Genomic DNA, 19,142 nt, shown 5'->3' on the forward strand with positions numbered 1-19,142 from the left:
GTGTCGAAGAAAATTATATCAATTGCAATATTTTATATTTTTACCTACCAGAGTGATGTCTATGGAGTTGTAGATTTTCATCTTTTGGCATCCAGAGAACAGCTTTGGTTGCTTTGGAACGAAGAAGTCTCTTCCGGTAAATGGTGGTCAACACGCTTCAGGTATTATCATCCATCCTAAAACTTTATCGTAATTCATCGGTTATGTTTTCTAATAATTGATTAAAATAGGCATTAATTTGCTGTATTTTGGTGTCTATTATTCTCCTTTTGAAGTATCGCAACATAGATATTTGAGTGGGTTGATTAGTATTTCATGTGTCGGAGTGCTGAGTTGGATGTCATGATTTTGAAGTTGATTCTGATATATATTTGAGTGTTCTCATGCGTGTGTTCATTGTAACAATATCGTTTTAACCCTGTTTCTTTTCATTTATATCTCTTTTATAAGCATTCGTATGTAGAATATATGTATCATGAAATATTATTTTATAGGTTATATCTCTTCATGCTATAGTATTTAGTTAGTCATTATTGCTCATCTCTTTCAGGATGAAGCAGATTGTGATTAATCAGACAGTCAAAATCCCGCCTGGTTGCGAGGTTCATGTGAAATCTCGCCAGGTTAGGGTGAAAGGACCTCGAGGAACTCTGAAGAGGTCTTTTAAACACCTCGCCCTGGATATCCACGTGAGTAGATCATATTTTTGGTTCATGAAGGAAGACCTGGATGTACTTCATTTGTATCTTGTATAATCTAAGAATTTATCATACTCGTCAGTCTGGTCCTGACTTTCATTATCTTAATACAGAAGTCAGTGTTAGGTAAATTTGCAGTATAGTCCATTAGTTGGGTCACATTAAAAGAAGTTACGCTGCATTCATAACAACACTCGGTTCTAATTCTTGAGAACAGGTTGAGGTTGGGATGTATGATATTAAAAATTTGATGTTTTATTTACCAATATTGCAGTTTATTGCCTTTCGACAATAACCACAAACAGCTGTTGTTTTAAGGTTGATTACTGAGGATTGTCATACCACATATTTTTGTAGAAATTACAGCTTGTCGAAAACGGTTAGCCTTACTTCTAATGCCTGTTGTCCGGCAACGCGGTGTAGTGTGTAACATGTCCGCCTGTCACCTGGCAGCTCTGGGTTCGATTCCCGGCCGGGTCGGGAGTTTTAATTGTAAATTATTAATATCCCTGGCCTGGGGAGTGGGTGTTTGTGTCATCCTTAACGTTCCTTTCCTCACATTCAACACTTTACACTTCCGCCATTTATCTAATACATGCAGGTTCCACACATATGGTGCATATGGTTCAGATTGAGGCAATGAACCATTATGCTAAGGGGGACATTACCAGATTGTGTAGGCATTTGACAGCAATTATGGTAACATTTAACTATTTAATAATACTAGTATATTTCATTTTTGTATATTTATCTTGTACACTTTCAGTAAAAATCTCATTACTTTTAATTTTCAGATGGTAAATCCTAGAATTCTTAAAGTCGAAAAATGGTTTGGTACCAAGAAGGAGTTGGCCGCAGTAAGGACAGTTTGTTCGCACATAGAGAACATGCTGAAAGGGGTAACGAAGGTGAGTTTAATACAAGTTATTATTGCTGGCCATTCTATCTTAGTTTATAACTTTATGTATAGTATATTCTAATACGTTTTCCATGGAGATGAGTGTAACATAATAATTTATCCTGTTCTCAGTAAGCTTTTCCAGAAATTTATGTTTCATCTGAGACCATAATTTAAAGGTAACTGTCTCATCAAAACCAAGGAAGCTTCTGATTGGCTAACTGATGTTAGACTGTGCAAGCAAGCACAGCGACACACAGAAGCACGTGTGATAATTTTGTAACAGCTTAGAGGCAGTACTGACACTCCTACCTTGTTATTCGTCAGCCGATTACAGAATTACAGATATTCTTTAGCTGTCTAAAATGTGTTGGATTAGGTTTACTAGTGGTAATGCATACAGTTATGTTGTTTCTTAACAGTTCCACATGGTCTCTCAACTTGATATTTTGTATTATATGTTTTTACGGGAAACTGACGTAGAACATTAAAATAAGAATAATAGTTAACACCACCCTTCCACTACTTAACTTTCCTTATATTTAGGTCCAATACGGTCTACAATGAGATTTATTACTTGTAACAAACTGACGTAGTTTCCCCATTAAAACTGAATGTAAAGTTCAGAGATTTTTAACTTGTGTACTGGTAATTAATGTTTGAAGCCGGTCCTGCTGTCTAACTTACCTCCCTTTCGGAGGACCAGAGTTCGATTCCAGCCAGTCAGGCATTTTTACCTGGATATGAGGGCTGGTTCCAGGTTCACTCAGCCTACGATTACCTTTAATCGAGGTGCTATTTAACAGTGAGATGGTGACCCTGGTCTAGAGAGCCAGGAATAATGTGTTTTGAACGTAATTCACTCACTTGATTAAAATAACAACATTTATTACATTTACGACACTTATAACATATTATTAATACATAATACTGAGTACTAATGGGCTGATGCCCTCGGTAATAGTCAGTCACATGTTCCCGTCTCCTCACGCACGAGGCACCCAAGCATAACAGTCTCTCATCCCCTTCCATCCACACCACTTCTGACTGGGTGCTGAAGGGTGCTGCTATCTGTCCTAGGAAGTGGTAGCGAGCAACTAGGTGGTCTAGCCATAGCTAGGCCGGATCAATAATGGCTGAGAGGATTCGTCACACTGACCATGCATATCCTCGTAATCTGCAGCCCCTCGGGCTGAGCAGCAGTTGTTTGGTAGGCCGAGGTCAATTAGGGCTGTAGTTTTATTTTTGTGTGTGTGTTTTTTGTGTCGCACTGACACAGATAGGTCTTATGGCGACGAAGGGATAGGAAAGGCCTAGGAGTTGGAAGGAAGCAGCCGTGGCCTTAATTAAGGTACAGCCCCAGCATTTGTCTGGTGTGAAAATCGGAAAAAACGGAAAACCACTTTCAGGGCTGCCGACAGTGGGATTTGAACCCATTATCTCCCGGATGCAAGCTCACAGCCGTGTGCCTCCTACCGCACGGCCAACTCGCTCGGTGTAGTTTGGTTTAGGAGTGTACGTAAGATTATAATTATATAATATTTCTTTTTTGTGATGTTTCGCCAAATTGTTGATGGTTCCCGGATTTTGCGTTTTCCCGTGTTGTACTTTCTTTTTTCCACCGTGGACCCTCCAAAAACAGAGAATCGAGATTCCACAGTATAATGATAAATGTGTTCACTGCGACAGCCAGGGATCCACCGGCCATCCCCCAAGATTACATTTTTTTTATTAACCTAATTTAAATTTAGTACATGCAATTATTCGTTGCTTAATCACACTGTAGCATTTCCTTTGACTGAGATATAATCGGATATGTCATTTCCACCAGTCAAGTTAAATGCATTCAGTCACCAACCCCCACACAATAAAAGCATAACTAAATGCAATCTGTAACGAAACAAAACAATGTACAATACAAAGCAGATTATTTATCATTAGTGGCACGTAACGAACGGCTATGTCACTGTGAGCTTTTCGCCACTGTCCAACATAGAATGCGCTGCTGTCGCCATATGAAGTGCTAGAGGTCTAACAGCCGCTTCGCAGGCCTTTTGCTTGATCGCAGGCCGATGGTTTTGTCACTCGTGGCCCTTTTGCTTGATCTCAGTCTATTTGTTTTGTCACTAACTGTACCTAACCAATCCAAGCCAATTCAGCTTTGTTCCTGCGGTCGACTTAAATGCACAGTATTAAGAGCTGGAACAACTGCTTTTTTGAAGTGAAAAATGAAGGTAAACGACATTAGATGGCGTACATGTAAAGTTTCTGTGGATATATTCATTTACGCATGAAATATTTGTAGTATTAAAGAAAAAGGTAAGCTGCTCCAACTCATTTCCAATTTTTTTAAAATTTTTTACTTTTTCTCCCAGTTTATTTGAGATAGTTAAGTGGTAATTTTCTAATAGAAGTTGTATGATGTGGTGTATATTTGATTGCTTTATTAAAGTAGCTGAGCATATTTAGCAGAACTCTTTTCAATATGACCTCTTGTTTATCTGGTTTAACCTGGGATTTTCCTTTTGGATATTTTGCTGTAGTTTGATGCGAGTTCCTTCTAATCTTTTTGAAGAAACCTCTTCCTGACCAGCAGCCACCTAATGCCCATATCCTCATGTTATTTGATCACATCCAAGTTGCAACCTTTTACTTTTCTACTCATTGCTAGCAGTATCATTATTTGCTGTCCAGTCTGTGCTGCAATCGCCTTCATTCAGTTTGGTGTAATAATTTTGTGTGCCTATGGTTGGGCCGGTGGAGAGACCGTACGCTATCCATCAAGAAATTCTACACAAATTACTGTTGTGTATAAATTCAAACATTGGTCCGTATATTATACTTGGGGACAAAAGTGACGACCTCGCCTCACACCACTATCCAGCGGCAGCCCCGGTGCCTATTAGTGGCTTATAGTATTTACCAAGTCTACTATAACTGCAGTTGCCAAATCATCTCCATCACTCAACATGAAGAAAGGGTAAAGGCTGAAGATACTGTTGAAGAAAGTGGTTTGGCAACCTCTCCACTGCAAACAAGTATCACTTAGAACTCGTTAACTCAGTAGGGTACAGGGTGTGATTGACTGCTGGCTTTCAGCTCGCTTCCAGGAACTGAGGCTGTCATGTTTTGTCTCCAAGTATATTTATGAATATATTTTCATAAACACTTTGTCCTGTATAAGATACATACATGCCTTGCTCTAAAAATAATTTTCTGTTTGCATGAAAACTTCCAGATGCTAGTTGCTTACAGTAGGTTGTAGTCCTGACCCAGGTGAATAAGGAGAGAAAATGGTCTTGTTTGTTTATACTGTTCAGTACTTTGGTTTGCTTTCTTAATGATCATTAGAATTCAGCAGTTTTGCTCTTTGATGGCTGAATTTTTAATTATCATAAACTAAGAAGTGGCATGGTCTCACATTTTGAAGTGTCAAGTTTAAACAGATCCTGGAGGTGTCAGAACAAAGAATATAACCTTCAGAGAAAATGGCTAACATTCATGCATGCCTGGCATTCTATATTTATATAGATATTTTACTTGTTTTGTTCCCGTATTCCATGGAATATCTTGGTGTATTCTGTTCTAATTTTCTTTCTTTCTTTCAGGGATTCTTGTACAAAATGCGCGCAGTATATGCACATTTCCCGATCAACTGTGTGACCACAGAAAACAATACTGTTATTGAAGTGCGTAATTTCTTGGGTGAAAAATTTATTCGCCGGGTGAAAATGGCACCTGGTGTAACGATTACCAATAGCCCTAAGCAGAAGGACGAGCTGATAGTAGAAGGAAACAGCCTTGAGGATGTTTCTAGATCAGGTTTGTCTCTGTACAGTATATTCTTTTGTTATATTTTACCTCATCTTTGTAATGTGTTCAGTTTCATTGAATCTGTTATTTCATTTCCTTTTAATCAAGATGCAGACCAATGAGTAAGAGAAATTCTATTACAAAAATTGACAAGGGAAAGGGTTAGATGTGCCAAGATATTGGTATACTGAGCTTGGATAATTTCAAGATAAATCTATTCATCGTAATAAGATAATAGGAACAGAATATTGATTAATGTTGTGATAGTAATAACGCATACCCAACATTTTTTATTTACTATACGCTTGGTTCATGTATAGATATTGGAATACAAAAAAGAACTCTTAATAGACTCAGCAAGTGGCTGCATGTTTTGGATCGTGTAGCTATTTGCTTCTATTTGGGAGATAGTGGGTTCGAATCCCACTGTCAGCGGCCCTGAAGATGGTTTTCTGTGGTTTCCCATTTTTGCACCAGGCAAATGCTGAGGCTATTCCTTAATTAAAGCCAGGGTCGCTTCCTTTCCTATCAGACCTACCTGTGTCGCGGTGTAATGTAAAACAAATTGTAAAAGAAAACCCAGATAATAGCATACATGCACTGCTAGGTCACTTGGGGTTGAGCAAATAGGCTTGTGCTGTTTTTTTAACAGAGCCTGTTAAAACTAATATCCAATAAACTACAGTCTTTCACTTAACGTGGGGCCGGCTGGTGCAGTGCAGAGGGTAGAAGGGTAAGCCACAGGTCGGATAACATGTGGCTACTCGCTGAGCTTGGGGCCAAGAGAGCACCCATAAATAATCACACATAATCAAAGTAAAATAATTACTCACCTTGTCACGGATGATGATGATGATGATGAAGTAAATATCCTCCACCTGCATCTACACATTTCTGGCATCATCTAAGGACATTTTCATTCGCATGCATTAGTTCATCTACCGAGATAGCCTTGATTTCTCTAGTGATAATGTGAGTTCATCTTGAGTGTGAGGGTTTATTGCATAAACCTTATTTTTCAATTTCCCCCATAAATAAAAATCGCAAACCGTAAGATCTGAGGATTTTGCTAATGGTTTACCAATTACCCTGTTTTACAAATGATTACTTTCATTTTGACCGTACATGAGAGTTAACAGTTATTATTTCCGTTGGATGTCACATTTGAACTTTTAAACAAGAACAGCTTGTTCACTCCAATATGACCTAATGTTCTTGTACTCCAGTGCAATTTGTTATAAAATATATTGTTTTAGAATAATCCTTGTAAGTATCCACTCAGAGCTCTGACTTGGGAGTTAGAATTCATGGCTGACAATGTCTGCAATGACAGGCGAAACATGTACCATACTTGAACTTTATATAATGACAATGTTATAGTCCTAAAGACTATACTAGTATTGAATAGGTGGTTTCAATAAATTAATTGTTTAACATTTAATAATTACCCTGGTGTCGAAAATTTCCTCATTTAAACTTAATGAGTTGTTAGCCATGTGCGTGGTTAGAGTCATGCTGGAAATATCCAGACTAGCATTCATTATCCGTCGCTTATTCCAAAAATGGTAGAAGAATGTCATCCCTTCATCTCTGCCCAGTGATTGTGGTTTCAAAAAATATAGGCCCTATTGTCCTGTCTGCAGTTACTGCCGCCCGCACACCCATTTTAACATGTGTTTCATGTGTGAAATTTTCAGGTTTTTCTGAAGGCCAGTACCTGTTATTCTGACTTGAAATGTGTCCACTTAAATGGAACCACGCTTCATCAGAGAATATTATTGATTTTGATCAAGTACCTGTCATCAACATCACTTAAAACCCAGTTACAGAAATTTACGCTGCTCTCATTATCACGTGGACGCTACTCTTGAACAACAGTGATCCTGTATGGTTTCAGTTTTAACTTTTTTGTAGCTTGCGACGCGGAGGTAATCAAAATTTGTGTTTCCTGCGAACATGGTTTGGTGGGGGGTTTTTTTTAATTTTTGAGCTATTTTATAGGAGTATGTTCTAATTTTCTCACCCCCTACTTGGCATAATTTCTCGGTAAGCGCACCTTTTTTTTTTCTTCGCTTTCTATCGAAAGTCAAACCTGTGCTTCGAAATTTGTTCACTAGTCTTCTTACAGTTTCTCTACCTGGAATGTTCATACCTGGGAATTTTCCAATATACCGTCTTCTAACTTCTCTACAGGAATACCTATGTGTTGTACATGAAAATCTTTTGTTGTAATGAGTACACAATTTGAGGAATTATTGAAACAATAGGCTTTAACACTTAGCAAAACATCTTATAAAAATTTGAAACACAACCACCACGAACATGTCTTAAACAATAACACGTACACACGTTATAAACTTATAACACTTGTAACTTAAAATAGGTTATTAATAAAACAAAGTTAGCTTTAAGTGGCAAATCCTACGTTGCAACTGTCTCGGCTCCGCGTTGCCATGTGCTCGTCTGACCAGTTCGTCCTTCTACCTGCTGCGCTGTGCCAGTCAGCCGGCCCCACTTTAAGTGAAAGGCCCTGTACAGTATACCTAGATATTGGAAATTTTTTAAATTTTAAGTTGGAAATCTGTGTTTTCATTTGAACATAATAGTATTTTCAAAATCTAGGTCTCCAAATACATTTCAGAAAAAAGACAGGTTTTCTGCAGACATGCGATGGCACATATCAAACAAGAAGTTGCTGGGAGAAAAAGCGTTCAGTCTGCATTTGCACATGGCATCCATAAAACGTTTAGCACAGATTGTGCAACATCAGCATAGTCATTCCCTGCAACACAGAAATAATGTCCATTTCTTCATCACAACTAATGTCTGGCTCCACAGTTGAATGGTTAGCATGCTGGCCTTTGGTCCAAGCGGTCCCAGATTCGATTCTCAGTTGGATTGGGGATTTTAACTTTCATTAGTTAATTCCCATGGCTCTGGACTGAATGTTTAGTGATGTTTTCGGCGTTAGGTGAAGCCCATCTGCACAGGCACACAGGTTGCTTATACGGCATCAACTTGGAAGACCTGCATTGCCTCTCCACAGACCACACACACACACTATTAATATTAATCATAATTAAGCTTGTTTTTCATTACTCTCTGTAGTTTGCTGTAGCCTTTTATCATACAGTATTGCTTAGATTCAAACAGAACTACAGATATTTTCCAGTTCTTACAAGATTTCCATCACCAGTCATCTCTGCATCTGCAGGATCACACACACTCACTGCTTTGTAGAATACACGAGCAGAATCACCACTTCTTAAAGTTGTCTGTTTTGTCAAACTATGATGCACCATTGGTCATATCATTTTTAATTTTGTTTCAGTTCGTGACTGTGTGAAGCTTGTAGTAATAATTGCTTCACTTTATCACAAGAGTCTAGCTCCTGAGGGAATAATAGTTTCATGTTTCGCCGCATAGAGCTCTAAGAAAATAATCAGAGCCCTTCAGAAAACTTTGGTCAGTTTGCTGCTGCGTAGCACAGTAGGGAGCTAAATTTAATTCTTTGAGGGAGCAATTTGGTAAGGGGTGCGCAGCTGTGAGCTTGCATGTGGAAGTTCGAACTCGACTGCCGGCAGCCCTGGAGATAGTTTTCCGTGGTGTGTGTGCTTTTATTGGAAGTCCAAAACCTTGGAGTGAACAGAGACCTCATCTCTACAGCAGTGCAGTCATTCCGAGTAGTCTGCATCTTCTAAGAATCCATTGCAATGATGATATAAAGACAATGAAAAATGTGCTTTTATGTGCCATTAATTCTCGTAATGCCATTGTATTTGTGCTGATGAAGGAATAGTCTGACATCTAGCGACGCTATTTGAGTTGCTGCTCCACCGTCAATTTAATACTTCAAAAGGTCGTGCATGCAAGGGCCTTCAGTTACCTCTTAGACGTAGGCAAATGGTAGAAAACATCCTGCTTCACAAGATCCATTGCACCAAGGCGCTCTCGACATTGCTTGTCACAGTTTGAAACTAAAGTTGCCTTACCGAAGTCCTGCAATTATTTCTTTCAGCGCCATGCAGCAAAGCACGAAACTATTGCTTCCTTGGGACCTAGACCCTTTGTCACTTTATCACTTTGATGCCCAGATGCAGCAAAATTGATCGTGTGTACTGTTTTAAGCAACTCCAAAGAATACACAACACAGGCATCTTGCAGTGATCACCGGTTTATTTAAGAGCTGCAGTAATTCCACTTCACTCACGTTGCTGCTTGGTGCTGCAAATAGAATAAGAGTCGTCACCACATACGCCACTCAACCGTTTATCTCCTAAAAGCGTGGTCAGATTCTTATGCAGAAAACATGATTGTTTATTCTAACCCTTTATTTTCAGTTTATCAATGTTCACTGGACAGCTGCTTTAAATTCCATTACTTTCAGGTGCAGATTTTCTGTAAACTGGATCTTTTAATTTGTGCAGGCCGTCTTCGTTCTCAACGTTTAAAAGTTTGTCTAGGGTAGGAAATGTGCTTTCCTAAGTGCAAAGGACTCCTCAAATTCATCACACTTCTATAAGACTGGACAAGTGTTCTTTCATTTCTGTCCTGATGTGAACTTCCCTGCTGTACCTTATTTCTGCACATTCTAAGCAGCTGGCGCTGACTCATTCGTAGATTCAAATATTACAGTATAACCCCGATTTTGTGTGACCTTGATTTAACGTAAACCCGCATTTAACGTAAGAAATTTCCAGTCTTCAAAATTATTCCATAAGGGCAACGCAATTTTATATTTGATTTAATGTAATCACAATAGAGCAAAACCTGCATTTAGCGTTAAGGAAATGTAAAAATTCTCAAATATTTATTCTATTCATTTTGGTTATGGGACATTAAGAACCTATGAAAAAGACGTCATAGGCTTGCTAAGGATTATTCAAGGCAGAAGAGGAATTTATAGCGCAGGCACTTTAGGCTAAAGTGAGATGTCGGACTCATCTGACCGCGGCTGCTGTAGCAGAGGAGAATCCCAGTTTTAATGACTACGTTATTATAACCTTAGAAAATTCCCATATTAATCTGTGCACTATCCTTTGGTTACAGTGAGAACCCTTTTACCGATTCATCCGTTATTACGGACAAATTAGGGCATGTTAGTTTTTATCCGCTGTCAATATTCATATACACTACCAAATACAGTATATGACTCTACTCATTGCTTACGTCATAGTATTATAGCGTAGGCGACGACACCACTCCAGTGTTTATATTGAATGCGATTGATCATCTTCCGTATCGATTCCTCTTGGGCGAGCCTGAATGTCTTCACAGTGAGTGCAATGCCAGCCGTTGTTAACTCCTTAGAAATAAAGGCTGAAGTAAACGATTGCTTAATCTTAATACCATGTACTGAAATAAAATGTGATACTTCTTCTCGTGATACAGCTGTGTGCATAATAAATTCAAAGTTTGGGTTAAGTACTTTTGCGTCTTGTTAAATTTCAGAAAGGCTTTTTCCGTGTAAATTTATAGTGGAAATAATATTCTGCAAGGAGCTTGAAATATGTTTTCATAATACGTGCGCAGTAAACCTATGTTAGGTGACGCCGTTAGAAGTAAGAAAAAGGAAATGTTCACCACAAGCCTCTGGAGTTATGCTATTAGAGTTCATAAGAATGAAATGCGTATTCAGACTATTGGAATTAGAAAATATGTGCTAATGAGTAAGCCGCTGCTTGGAAAACATCCGCAAAAATGTTTAAACAAACCAATTGCTGTTTCATACCAATTTAAATGTGTTTTTGTGCGAGTTTGGATCTTTCCTGACTTGTATAGAAAATCATGTATAACGTTATAAGAACAACCTTAAACCGAAGCGGTTTTGCATTCACCGACAAAAATCTGTCAAAATGAAGAACAAACCATAACTACAGTACAGTGTGTATGGTAGATAAGATATCTCCTCGTTTTATTTCTGCCACTGTTAATAATGTATGATGGTACAGTTTATGTTAATCTTCTTCTTTTCCTACCGCTTTTCCCACACCTGTGGGGTCGCGATTGCGAAGTGCCTCGCACATGAGGATTTGGCCCTCTTTTACGGTTGAATGCCCTTCCTAACACCAATCCCATATGGAGGGATGTAATTACTATTGCGTGTTTCTGTGGTGGTTGGTAGTGTGGTATGTTGTCTGAATATGAAGAGGAGAGTGTTGGGGCGGACACAAACACGCAGTCCCCGAGCCAAAAGAATTAATCAGAATCAATTGAAATCCCCGACCCCGCCAGGAATCGAACCCGGGACCCTCTGAAGCGAAGGCTAGTACGCTGACTGTTCAGCCAACTGGTTGGACAGTACAGTTTGTTAATGCAGGCAGAGATATCTCTGGAAAAGATTTGCTTTCTACTGAAACCTCAATTTAAGGTAAACACCCATTTAAGATTTTTAAAATCTGGTCCCTGTAAAAACGTTAAATAGGGGTTCTACTGTAATTCTATAAAATTGTTTAAGGCTTCAGTCGTATTTTTCTCTGTTAACTTAATGAATAAATTTTATATTACAGTAGAAGTCTGTTATAGCGAGAATTCATAACAGCTAAAAATTTACTCACTATAGCGGATTGTCGTTATATCCTATTTTTGTATAAAGGTCAGAATACCCCCCTCCCCCTATATAAATTAAAATCGGTATGAAACGGCAATCAGTTTATTCAAAACTTGTGCAGATATCCACACTACGGCTTACTTGTTTGTTATTTTTCGAAATCCTATGCAACGTGAAAGTGTGTATACAATTTCATTCTGAAAATAATATAGTACCGTATTTCTCCAAATCCAAGACGAACCCCACTTTATCCTTTTAATCAGGCTCAAAAAGTACTTTGTAAAATCATATGAATGCCTTTATTGTACAGTAGTCCTATGCATTTTTAGACGCCGAACCTTGGCTTTCATCATGCTGTTTCGCAGCTGCACAATTATTCTTGATTTCCGCGGGTTTAAGGACCATTAACTTAAAATTGGCTTCGTATTAACGAAGAGGACCCGTTGAAAATTTGCCAACAATATTTATTCCATGCGTCTGTACAATACGACGATCCATCAGGAAATTATTCTTGCTGTCTATAAAACTATTACTTTTACTCAGCGTGAGATATAACCGGCTACCCCTACACTCACGTCTCACTTGCTGGGCTCGGCCAAATTCAGCGGCTAGCTATGTATAGGCCTAATCGCGGACGTTGAAATTAAAAAAATGTGTTTATTGCACCACGGTATGGCCATTTTGCCCTTGCGTTTTTTGTGCACCTACCTCACAATTTCATCTTCAACTTCTTTAAAGCGTCCTTGTTGCGGACCACTGATATTTTTTTTTTTTTTTTTTGCAGTACGCAGTTTTTAGATCTTTGTCTTCCCGGTAACGCCAAATATTGGCCTTACTTAGGCCTATGCCGTATTTTCTTGCGGCTGCACAAGTATTCTACATTCCCGAGTGTTTAATAACCATTAACTTAAAATTGGCATCATAATATCGACAAGAACCCGTTGAAATTTGCCAGCTATACCTTTTCCATGCATCTTTACAATACAACCATCCATTACGAAAACATTCCTGCTGTCTATAAAACTTTCATTTTACTAAGCATCAAGTACAATAGACACGTTATATCTCTGCCACTGAGTGGCCGGCCTTTCTAAGAATTCGAAGGCTCATGTGTTTTGATGCCATTCTGCAGATTTGAGAAACGTGTTTTTAGAGGCTAATAGAAAGTCATTCTCTCTTCACTGTTTCCCGGGATCCAGTGACGTTACATACGGGCACTATACAACCAGTTGTCACGGCTAACGATGTATAATAAAGAGACGGCTGTCAACGAGTTTTGTGTGCTCTCGCGGGGGGTGGAAAGCAGCGTGGTTACCGCTGTAATTGCCAGTGGTATCTATTAACTTACTGTTAGGTCGCGAATGCAAGACAGCCCTCGAGGCACGAGATTCTGAGAAGAAGAAAAACCGTCATCTCAGATTCGGAGAAATACAGTATCACTCCAGAGGTTTCTGTGGCTAACACTTCAGGTTTCTTTTTTAATCGGCGTCACCTAACCTGAATGGAAAATTCTAAATTCCCATGAAGGGAATTAGATATTTTTCACCAATAGAGCATGTCAAAAACATATCGGATGTAAGGCTTTTCAGGCGTTTGCTCTATTAACCAGCGTTTCGTCTTAGGTCTGACACTAGACTCGTCAGAGTGGGATGTTTCATACCCTACCCACTGACGCTGGGTGTATGCAGGTGAGTTTATCAGAAGCCTATATAGAGGCACAATCTGATAACTGCATACGGGAGATAAATCTCCACAATGGAATCATTGCCCACCTAGCAATTCCGAATGGGTCTGACATCCCACTCTAGTGGGACGAGTCTAGTGTCAGATCTAAGACGAAACGCTGGTTAATAGAGCAAACGCCTGAAAAGCCTTACATCTGATATGTTTTTGACATGCTCTATTGGTGAAAAATATCTAATTCCCTTCATGGGAATTTAGAATTTTCCATTCGGAATTGCTAGGCGGGCAATGATTCCATTGTAGAGATTTATCTCCCGTATGCAGTTATCAGACTATGCCTCTATATAGGCTTCTGATAAACTCGCCTGCATACACCCAGTGTCAGTGGGTAGGGTGTGACACATCCCACTCTGACGAGTCTAGTGTCAGACGTAAGACGAAACGTTGGTTAATAGAGCAAACGCCTGAAAAGTCTTACATCTGATATGTCACCTAACCTGACCGTATATGTATCATGTAAACATATTTGAAAAGTGGTAACGTCGTAGCTAAAAATTTACGTGAAAATAGCCTTCCGAAATTTAACTAGGCACAAGAAGATATGAACTATCCTCTGAAATCAGTGATGTACTCTGCCTTAACTTGCGGTGTATCAAATTCTTACTTAATTTCCTTATGTAACATTAAAATTAAGAGATTGTTTATTTCAGTCTTTATTTTTAATGAGTTAATAACTGCTGTCGGCCACGTTATGCATTTATTACGAAAATGTGTTATCCACTTTTCATTCGACTCCAACATCGCCTTCGAATGTCGATGAGAGAGCTCGCAAATGCACATAGTGACAACATTATGTCATACCGAAGATGATCGATCGCATTTTGTGGCAAACGTTTCGGTTTTCTTATTTAAAAAGCGTCATCTATCCTAACTTAACCGTATTATACGTATGATGAAAACACACTTCAAGCGCCAGTAGAAAAATGATAACCTTCTTGCTGTAAATTTTCATAATAGCCTTTCCGTAATTTCGCCATACGCAAGAAAATATAAATTAACCCCTGAAATAAATTATGCACTCTGCCATATCTCGAGGTGTTTCTCTTTCATTTTGAATTTTCTTTACGGAACAGCAATCTACGCCTTCGAATGTCGGCGAGAGAACTTGCTAGTGGGCTTAGCGAGGAAACGATACCGAAGGTAATCGATCGCATGCAATATAATCGCTGGGGTGCATGAATATCGGTACCGGAAAAAATCCCTCGCACTTAATCGCTCGCAGTGCCAGACTCGTCGGTGATAGGGCTCTTGCTGTAACCGAAGGATGATACACAGTTTAATATAGGAGTTTCGAAGGGACAGAAACAATTGTCGCTATAACGGAGTTCTCATTATATGCCATACTAGCTATAGCAGATTTTTACTGTATTGCCTGTTTGCCTAGTTTATGCTTAAAAATAGCACTTTAACTTGCTACCACCACGAACCTGCTACACTGGCGTAGCAGGGGGAGAGGTGATACGTCCCAGGTGGCAGATAGGGGGGTCCTAACCGGCTTGCCGGCAGACTTGAGGGAAATAAAATACCTCTCGCGAACCAAACACTCAACCCCCTGTGGGTGGGGGACGCAGGTGAAGAATACACCCACAGTATCCCCTGCCTGTTGTAAGAGGCGACTAAGGGATGATTGTCTTGGAACCATGAAACTACTTGTGATTAGTACCACCACGCGGAGAATATCGTGGGTCGCTTTTACTTGCGCGTAGTACCACTATATTAGGTACCAAATAGTTTTGTGATTAGTAGCACACAGGAGCACCGTGCGGTCGGCTTTTGCAGTACCTGTGATTAGTACCACCATATGAGCATGGTTCTGCCTTGTCTGTGATTAGTACCCACTATACGAGGAACACCGCGGGATAGGGGAAGGTCCCTGTGGTTAGTACTCTTGTGTGATGAACACCATAGGTTTGCGTTGCCTGTAAAAAGCGCCGCAAAGTGAGAAAAACCTAGGTCTGTATTATATGTCAAATTTCATAACCTCCGAGTAGTACAATGTGTGGAATACCGCAAGTCTCTGCTACTTTTGATTAGTACCGCAACAGGACAAATGCCTTGGTTCTACTTTCCTAGCGATCAGTACCGTTATGAGGGGCCCATAACTTGGATTTTGGACCCCCTTTAGACTGCAAACATCATCGTTTCAGTGTTATGCTATAGCAGCAGTCCCTTGGTCAGTAATCCTATTCTTTTACGTCAGTTTGTGTGAACGTAAAGCATTGCGAGTCGCATCCACTGATTGTTTTAAATTCATGTCCATTCATTCTTCGTTCTCACGCTTTGAATTCTGGTCAGTGGAGAATTTTAGACTTTTAATTTGTCGTTCCATTTCGTACCATTAGGGGCCGATGACCTCGATGTTAGGTCCCTTTAAACAACAATCATCATCATCAACTTGCTACCATTTTACATACTTCAACTCTGCGACACAAACATGACAGGAAGGTGCACCATCACGTTGTTGAAGGTGACATGTTTTGGTGTTTTAATGTCACCTGTTCGTTATTTACTCCATTGTGAAAATGCACGAGGACAATAAAGAACATCAACCAATCTATTCCATTTCTAGCACTTGCATTAATAGAATCAAGTAGTGGTGAAAGAAATATATTTTTTAAGACCGTTAGTTAAATGTAAGATGCATTTTGGAAAGGAATAGGCCTAAGGTGGAAATCGTGGACCGGGTTGGGAAGCCACCTTAAAATGTATGTTTACGCAACAGTTGAACCCTTCCTTGAAAAATCCATGAACATGAAGGGAAAAGGAAACTTTGTGTTTTGTATTTTATCATTTCAAAATAGTCTGGCAACTGTGGAGTAATGAAGTGTTTGTCAGTGAGTTATCCAAGTGCATTATCTGAATACAGTAAATGCACTTTTATACATTTGGAAATAGCTTTCTCCATGACATTTGAAAGATTTAAACTGTGAATCAAGGTTAATTGCATGCAGTAGCAGGTCTTTGAATATTTTGTGATGCAGCATTTCTGAATTACGAGTTGGCGGTTAATTTGCTTGTAGTAGTTTAAAGGGACCTAACATCGAGGTCATCAGCGGCTGTTAATTCAAAGTCCTTTTTCTGCGTCCCAACGACTTCAAATTAACGATGCTTTACTGTAATGACATTTAGTACCGGTGCACCAAAACTGAATAAGATAATTTTCACTGCTGTTGGGTAGGCAACCTGTTCGTCAGAATTGTGATGAGTTTGCTTGCTTTCCTCTGATTTGTAATCAGGTAATTTCGCCTGTGTGTTGTATAGTGTGCCGTCTGGTATTAGCTGTATAGAGAATATTATGCAAAATACCCGGCGATTAAAACAGGGTGAATTTCATTTATATTTTGAAGAAGGATACTGAAAGTTCGAAATTCGTTACAATGAAATATTTTAACACACGTTAAAAAGGGAAGGGGCCTAAAAATAATTTTGCTATTCTGAACCTTTCGTTATACTGGCGTTCGTTACAATGACATTTTACTGTATTGCAGGTTGTAATTGTTGCTTTGACTTTTCATGGTATGCAATGTTCGTATTGAGCTTCACACTGAAACCAATATATTTATCTGAATACCAGACACAATGTGGCAACAAATTTAACAGAATTCTTTCTTAGGAATAGACCATTTCTTTATTTACTGGCAGTTTTTCATCCAGGGACATCGAATGATCAAGTGTGCTTTCTTGTCATTTCAGCTGCACTCATCCAACAGTCTACAACGGTGAAGAACAAGGACATCCGTAAATTCTTGGATGGATTATATGTGTCAGAAAAGACAACGGTTGTACAGGATGAATAAAACTCGACTATGTATTATTGAAGTAATTATATTTCTTACTTGATCCTATGTCTCTTATTTATTCCTGAATCCTTGCATATATTCCCATTTTGTGTAGACTTTGCTTGCATTAAAGATTTTAAGAACACTCTAGTATAACTTGCGCTCTCAGGTTGATCTGTGGTAGAAAGTGGGAATGAATGTCTGAAGCAGTGCTGCTCAACTTTTTTCTACTTATAGTACACAATAGATTCAGATTTTAGCATTTTAAAATTTGAATTCAGCTTTTTGTAATGGAAGTGATATTTTCGATTAGAGACGACTTGGATGTTAAAATATCTTAACCCTTTCAAGTACGGAAGGAAACTGCTGCATACATTCATGGCGTTTTATGATATACTTGTCTATTTGGGAACAACTTTATGAAATAATTTGTTTTGAAGGAGACATCCCCTTTCTGAAAAAGTGATTGGGACACATGTCCATATGCACTGTGGCTATTACTCACCTGGTTTAAAAATATAAAACTGAATTAAAACAATCATGAAATAAAATGCTCAATTGTCAGACTATGTACTCGCACTTAGTACTTACTGATTAGTTGCACATACAAGTGTTGATGGGCGCCGGCTACAAATAGATGTAATGATAATAGAATGAGAGTCTTGAATATCTCTAGGGTGAGAGGTAATAAGCTTACTTTGACAGCATGACGTATGGGTTCTGGGAAAAGGAGATTGGCGTACGGTTTTCCCATTAAAATGTGAGGTTGTCTGATCTGCTATTGAAATGAAACAATTTCTTTGATACTAAACAAAATATATTCTTTAAATGCTGATTCTAACAAGTGAGATTTACTGCGATAATTCAAGAGATAAATAAAATCCTGACATTATAACTGAAGGAAACTGTAGGCATTAAATTGAAAATCCTGTTGACCAGGCATTCAAAAGTTGTACAAGAAAATTATCCCTTACTTAATAGTACCTTTGAGTGTTATTACGATGTATTCCTTTGAATTGGTATCAGCTGCAGGTATCTCAAGCCTAATTTGGTGATGTATCCTTTTAGTTTCACAAACGAGATATAGGATGGCTTGAAATTATACACTTCACAATCAAATTTACAAGTAATTCACTGATAACTGTTAGTCTGCATTACGACAACTCAGTATTCGGCTGTCACAGAACTGAACCGAACAGATACACGAAAACACACTCCGAACATATAATCCATTTGGTCACTGACGATTACATATCCATATCACTGTTCGCCATTCGTCTTCTTCCAATTGACTTCATGGCAAGTCTCTCCATTCAACTCCTTCCAACTGACTGCCGTTATAGGATACAGCCCATTTATACAGAAATAAGTTGTCACGTGGTATAACACCCATGACAGAGCTGAAAATAGATATGTCACTCCCACCCAGCTACAAATGTTACATGTTGTGTTCAATCAAAATCAATCAATGCTCATCTGCATTTAGGGCAGTCGCCCAGGTGGCAGATTCCCTATCTGTTGTTTTCCTAGCCTTTTCCTAAATGATTTCAAGGAAATTGGAAATTTATTGAACGTCTCCCTTGGTAAGTTATTCCAATCCCTAACTCCCCTTCCTATAAATGAATATTTTCCCCAGTTTGTCCTCTTGAATTCCAACATTA

The 19,142-nt window shown here is 38.9% G+C and overlaps 1 protein-coding gene across 1 annotated transcript; it reads left to right on the forward strand.

Annotated features, from left to right (window-relative positions):
* Positions 1 to 15: 15 nt before the first annotated feature.
* RpL9 (ribosomal protein L9) lies at positions 16 to 17,543 on the forward strand. Its single transcript, XM_067154034.1, has 5 exons — positions 16 to 161; positions 551 to 689; positions 1,493 to 1,606; positions 5,205 to 5,418; positions 17,396 to 17,543. The coding sequence occupies exons 2-5, from the start codon at positions 552 to 554 to the stop codon at positions 17,497 to 17,499; spliced, it is 570 nt and encodes a 189-aa protein (XP_067010135.1). The 5' UTR covers positions 16 to 161; position 551; the 3' UTR covers positions 17,500 to 17,543.
* Positions 17,544 to 19,142: the final 1,599 nt, after the last annotated feature.

Source organism: Anabrus simplex, chromosome 9 (assembly GCF_040414725.1).
Source record: "Anabrus simplex isolate iqAnaSimp1 chromosome 9, ASM4041472v1, whole genome shotgun sequence".
Classification (NCBI taxonomy): domain Eukaryota; kingdom Metazoa; phylum Arthropoda; class Insecta; order Orthoptera; family Tettigoniidae; genus Anabrus; species Anabrus simplex.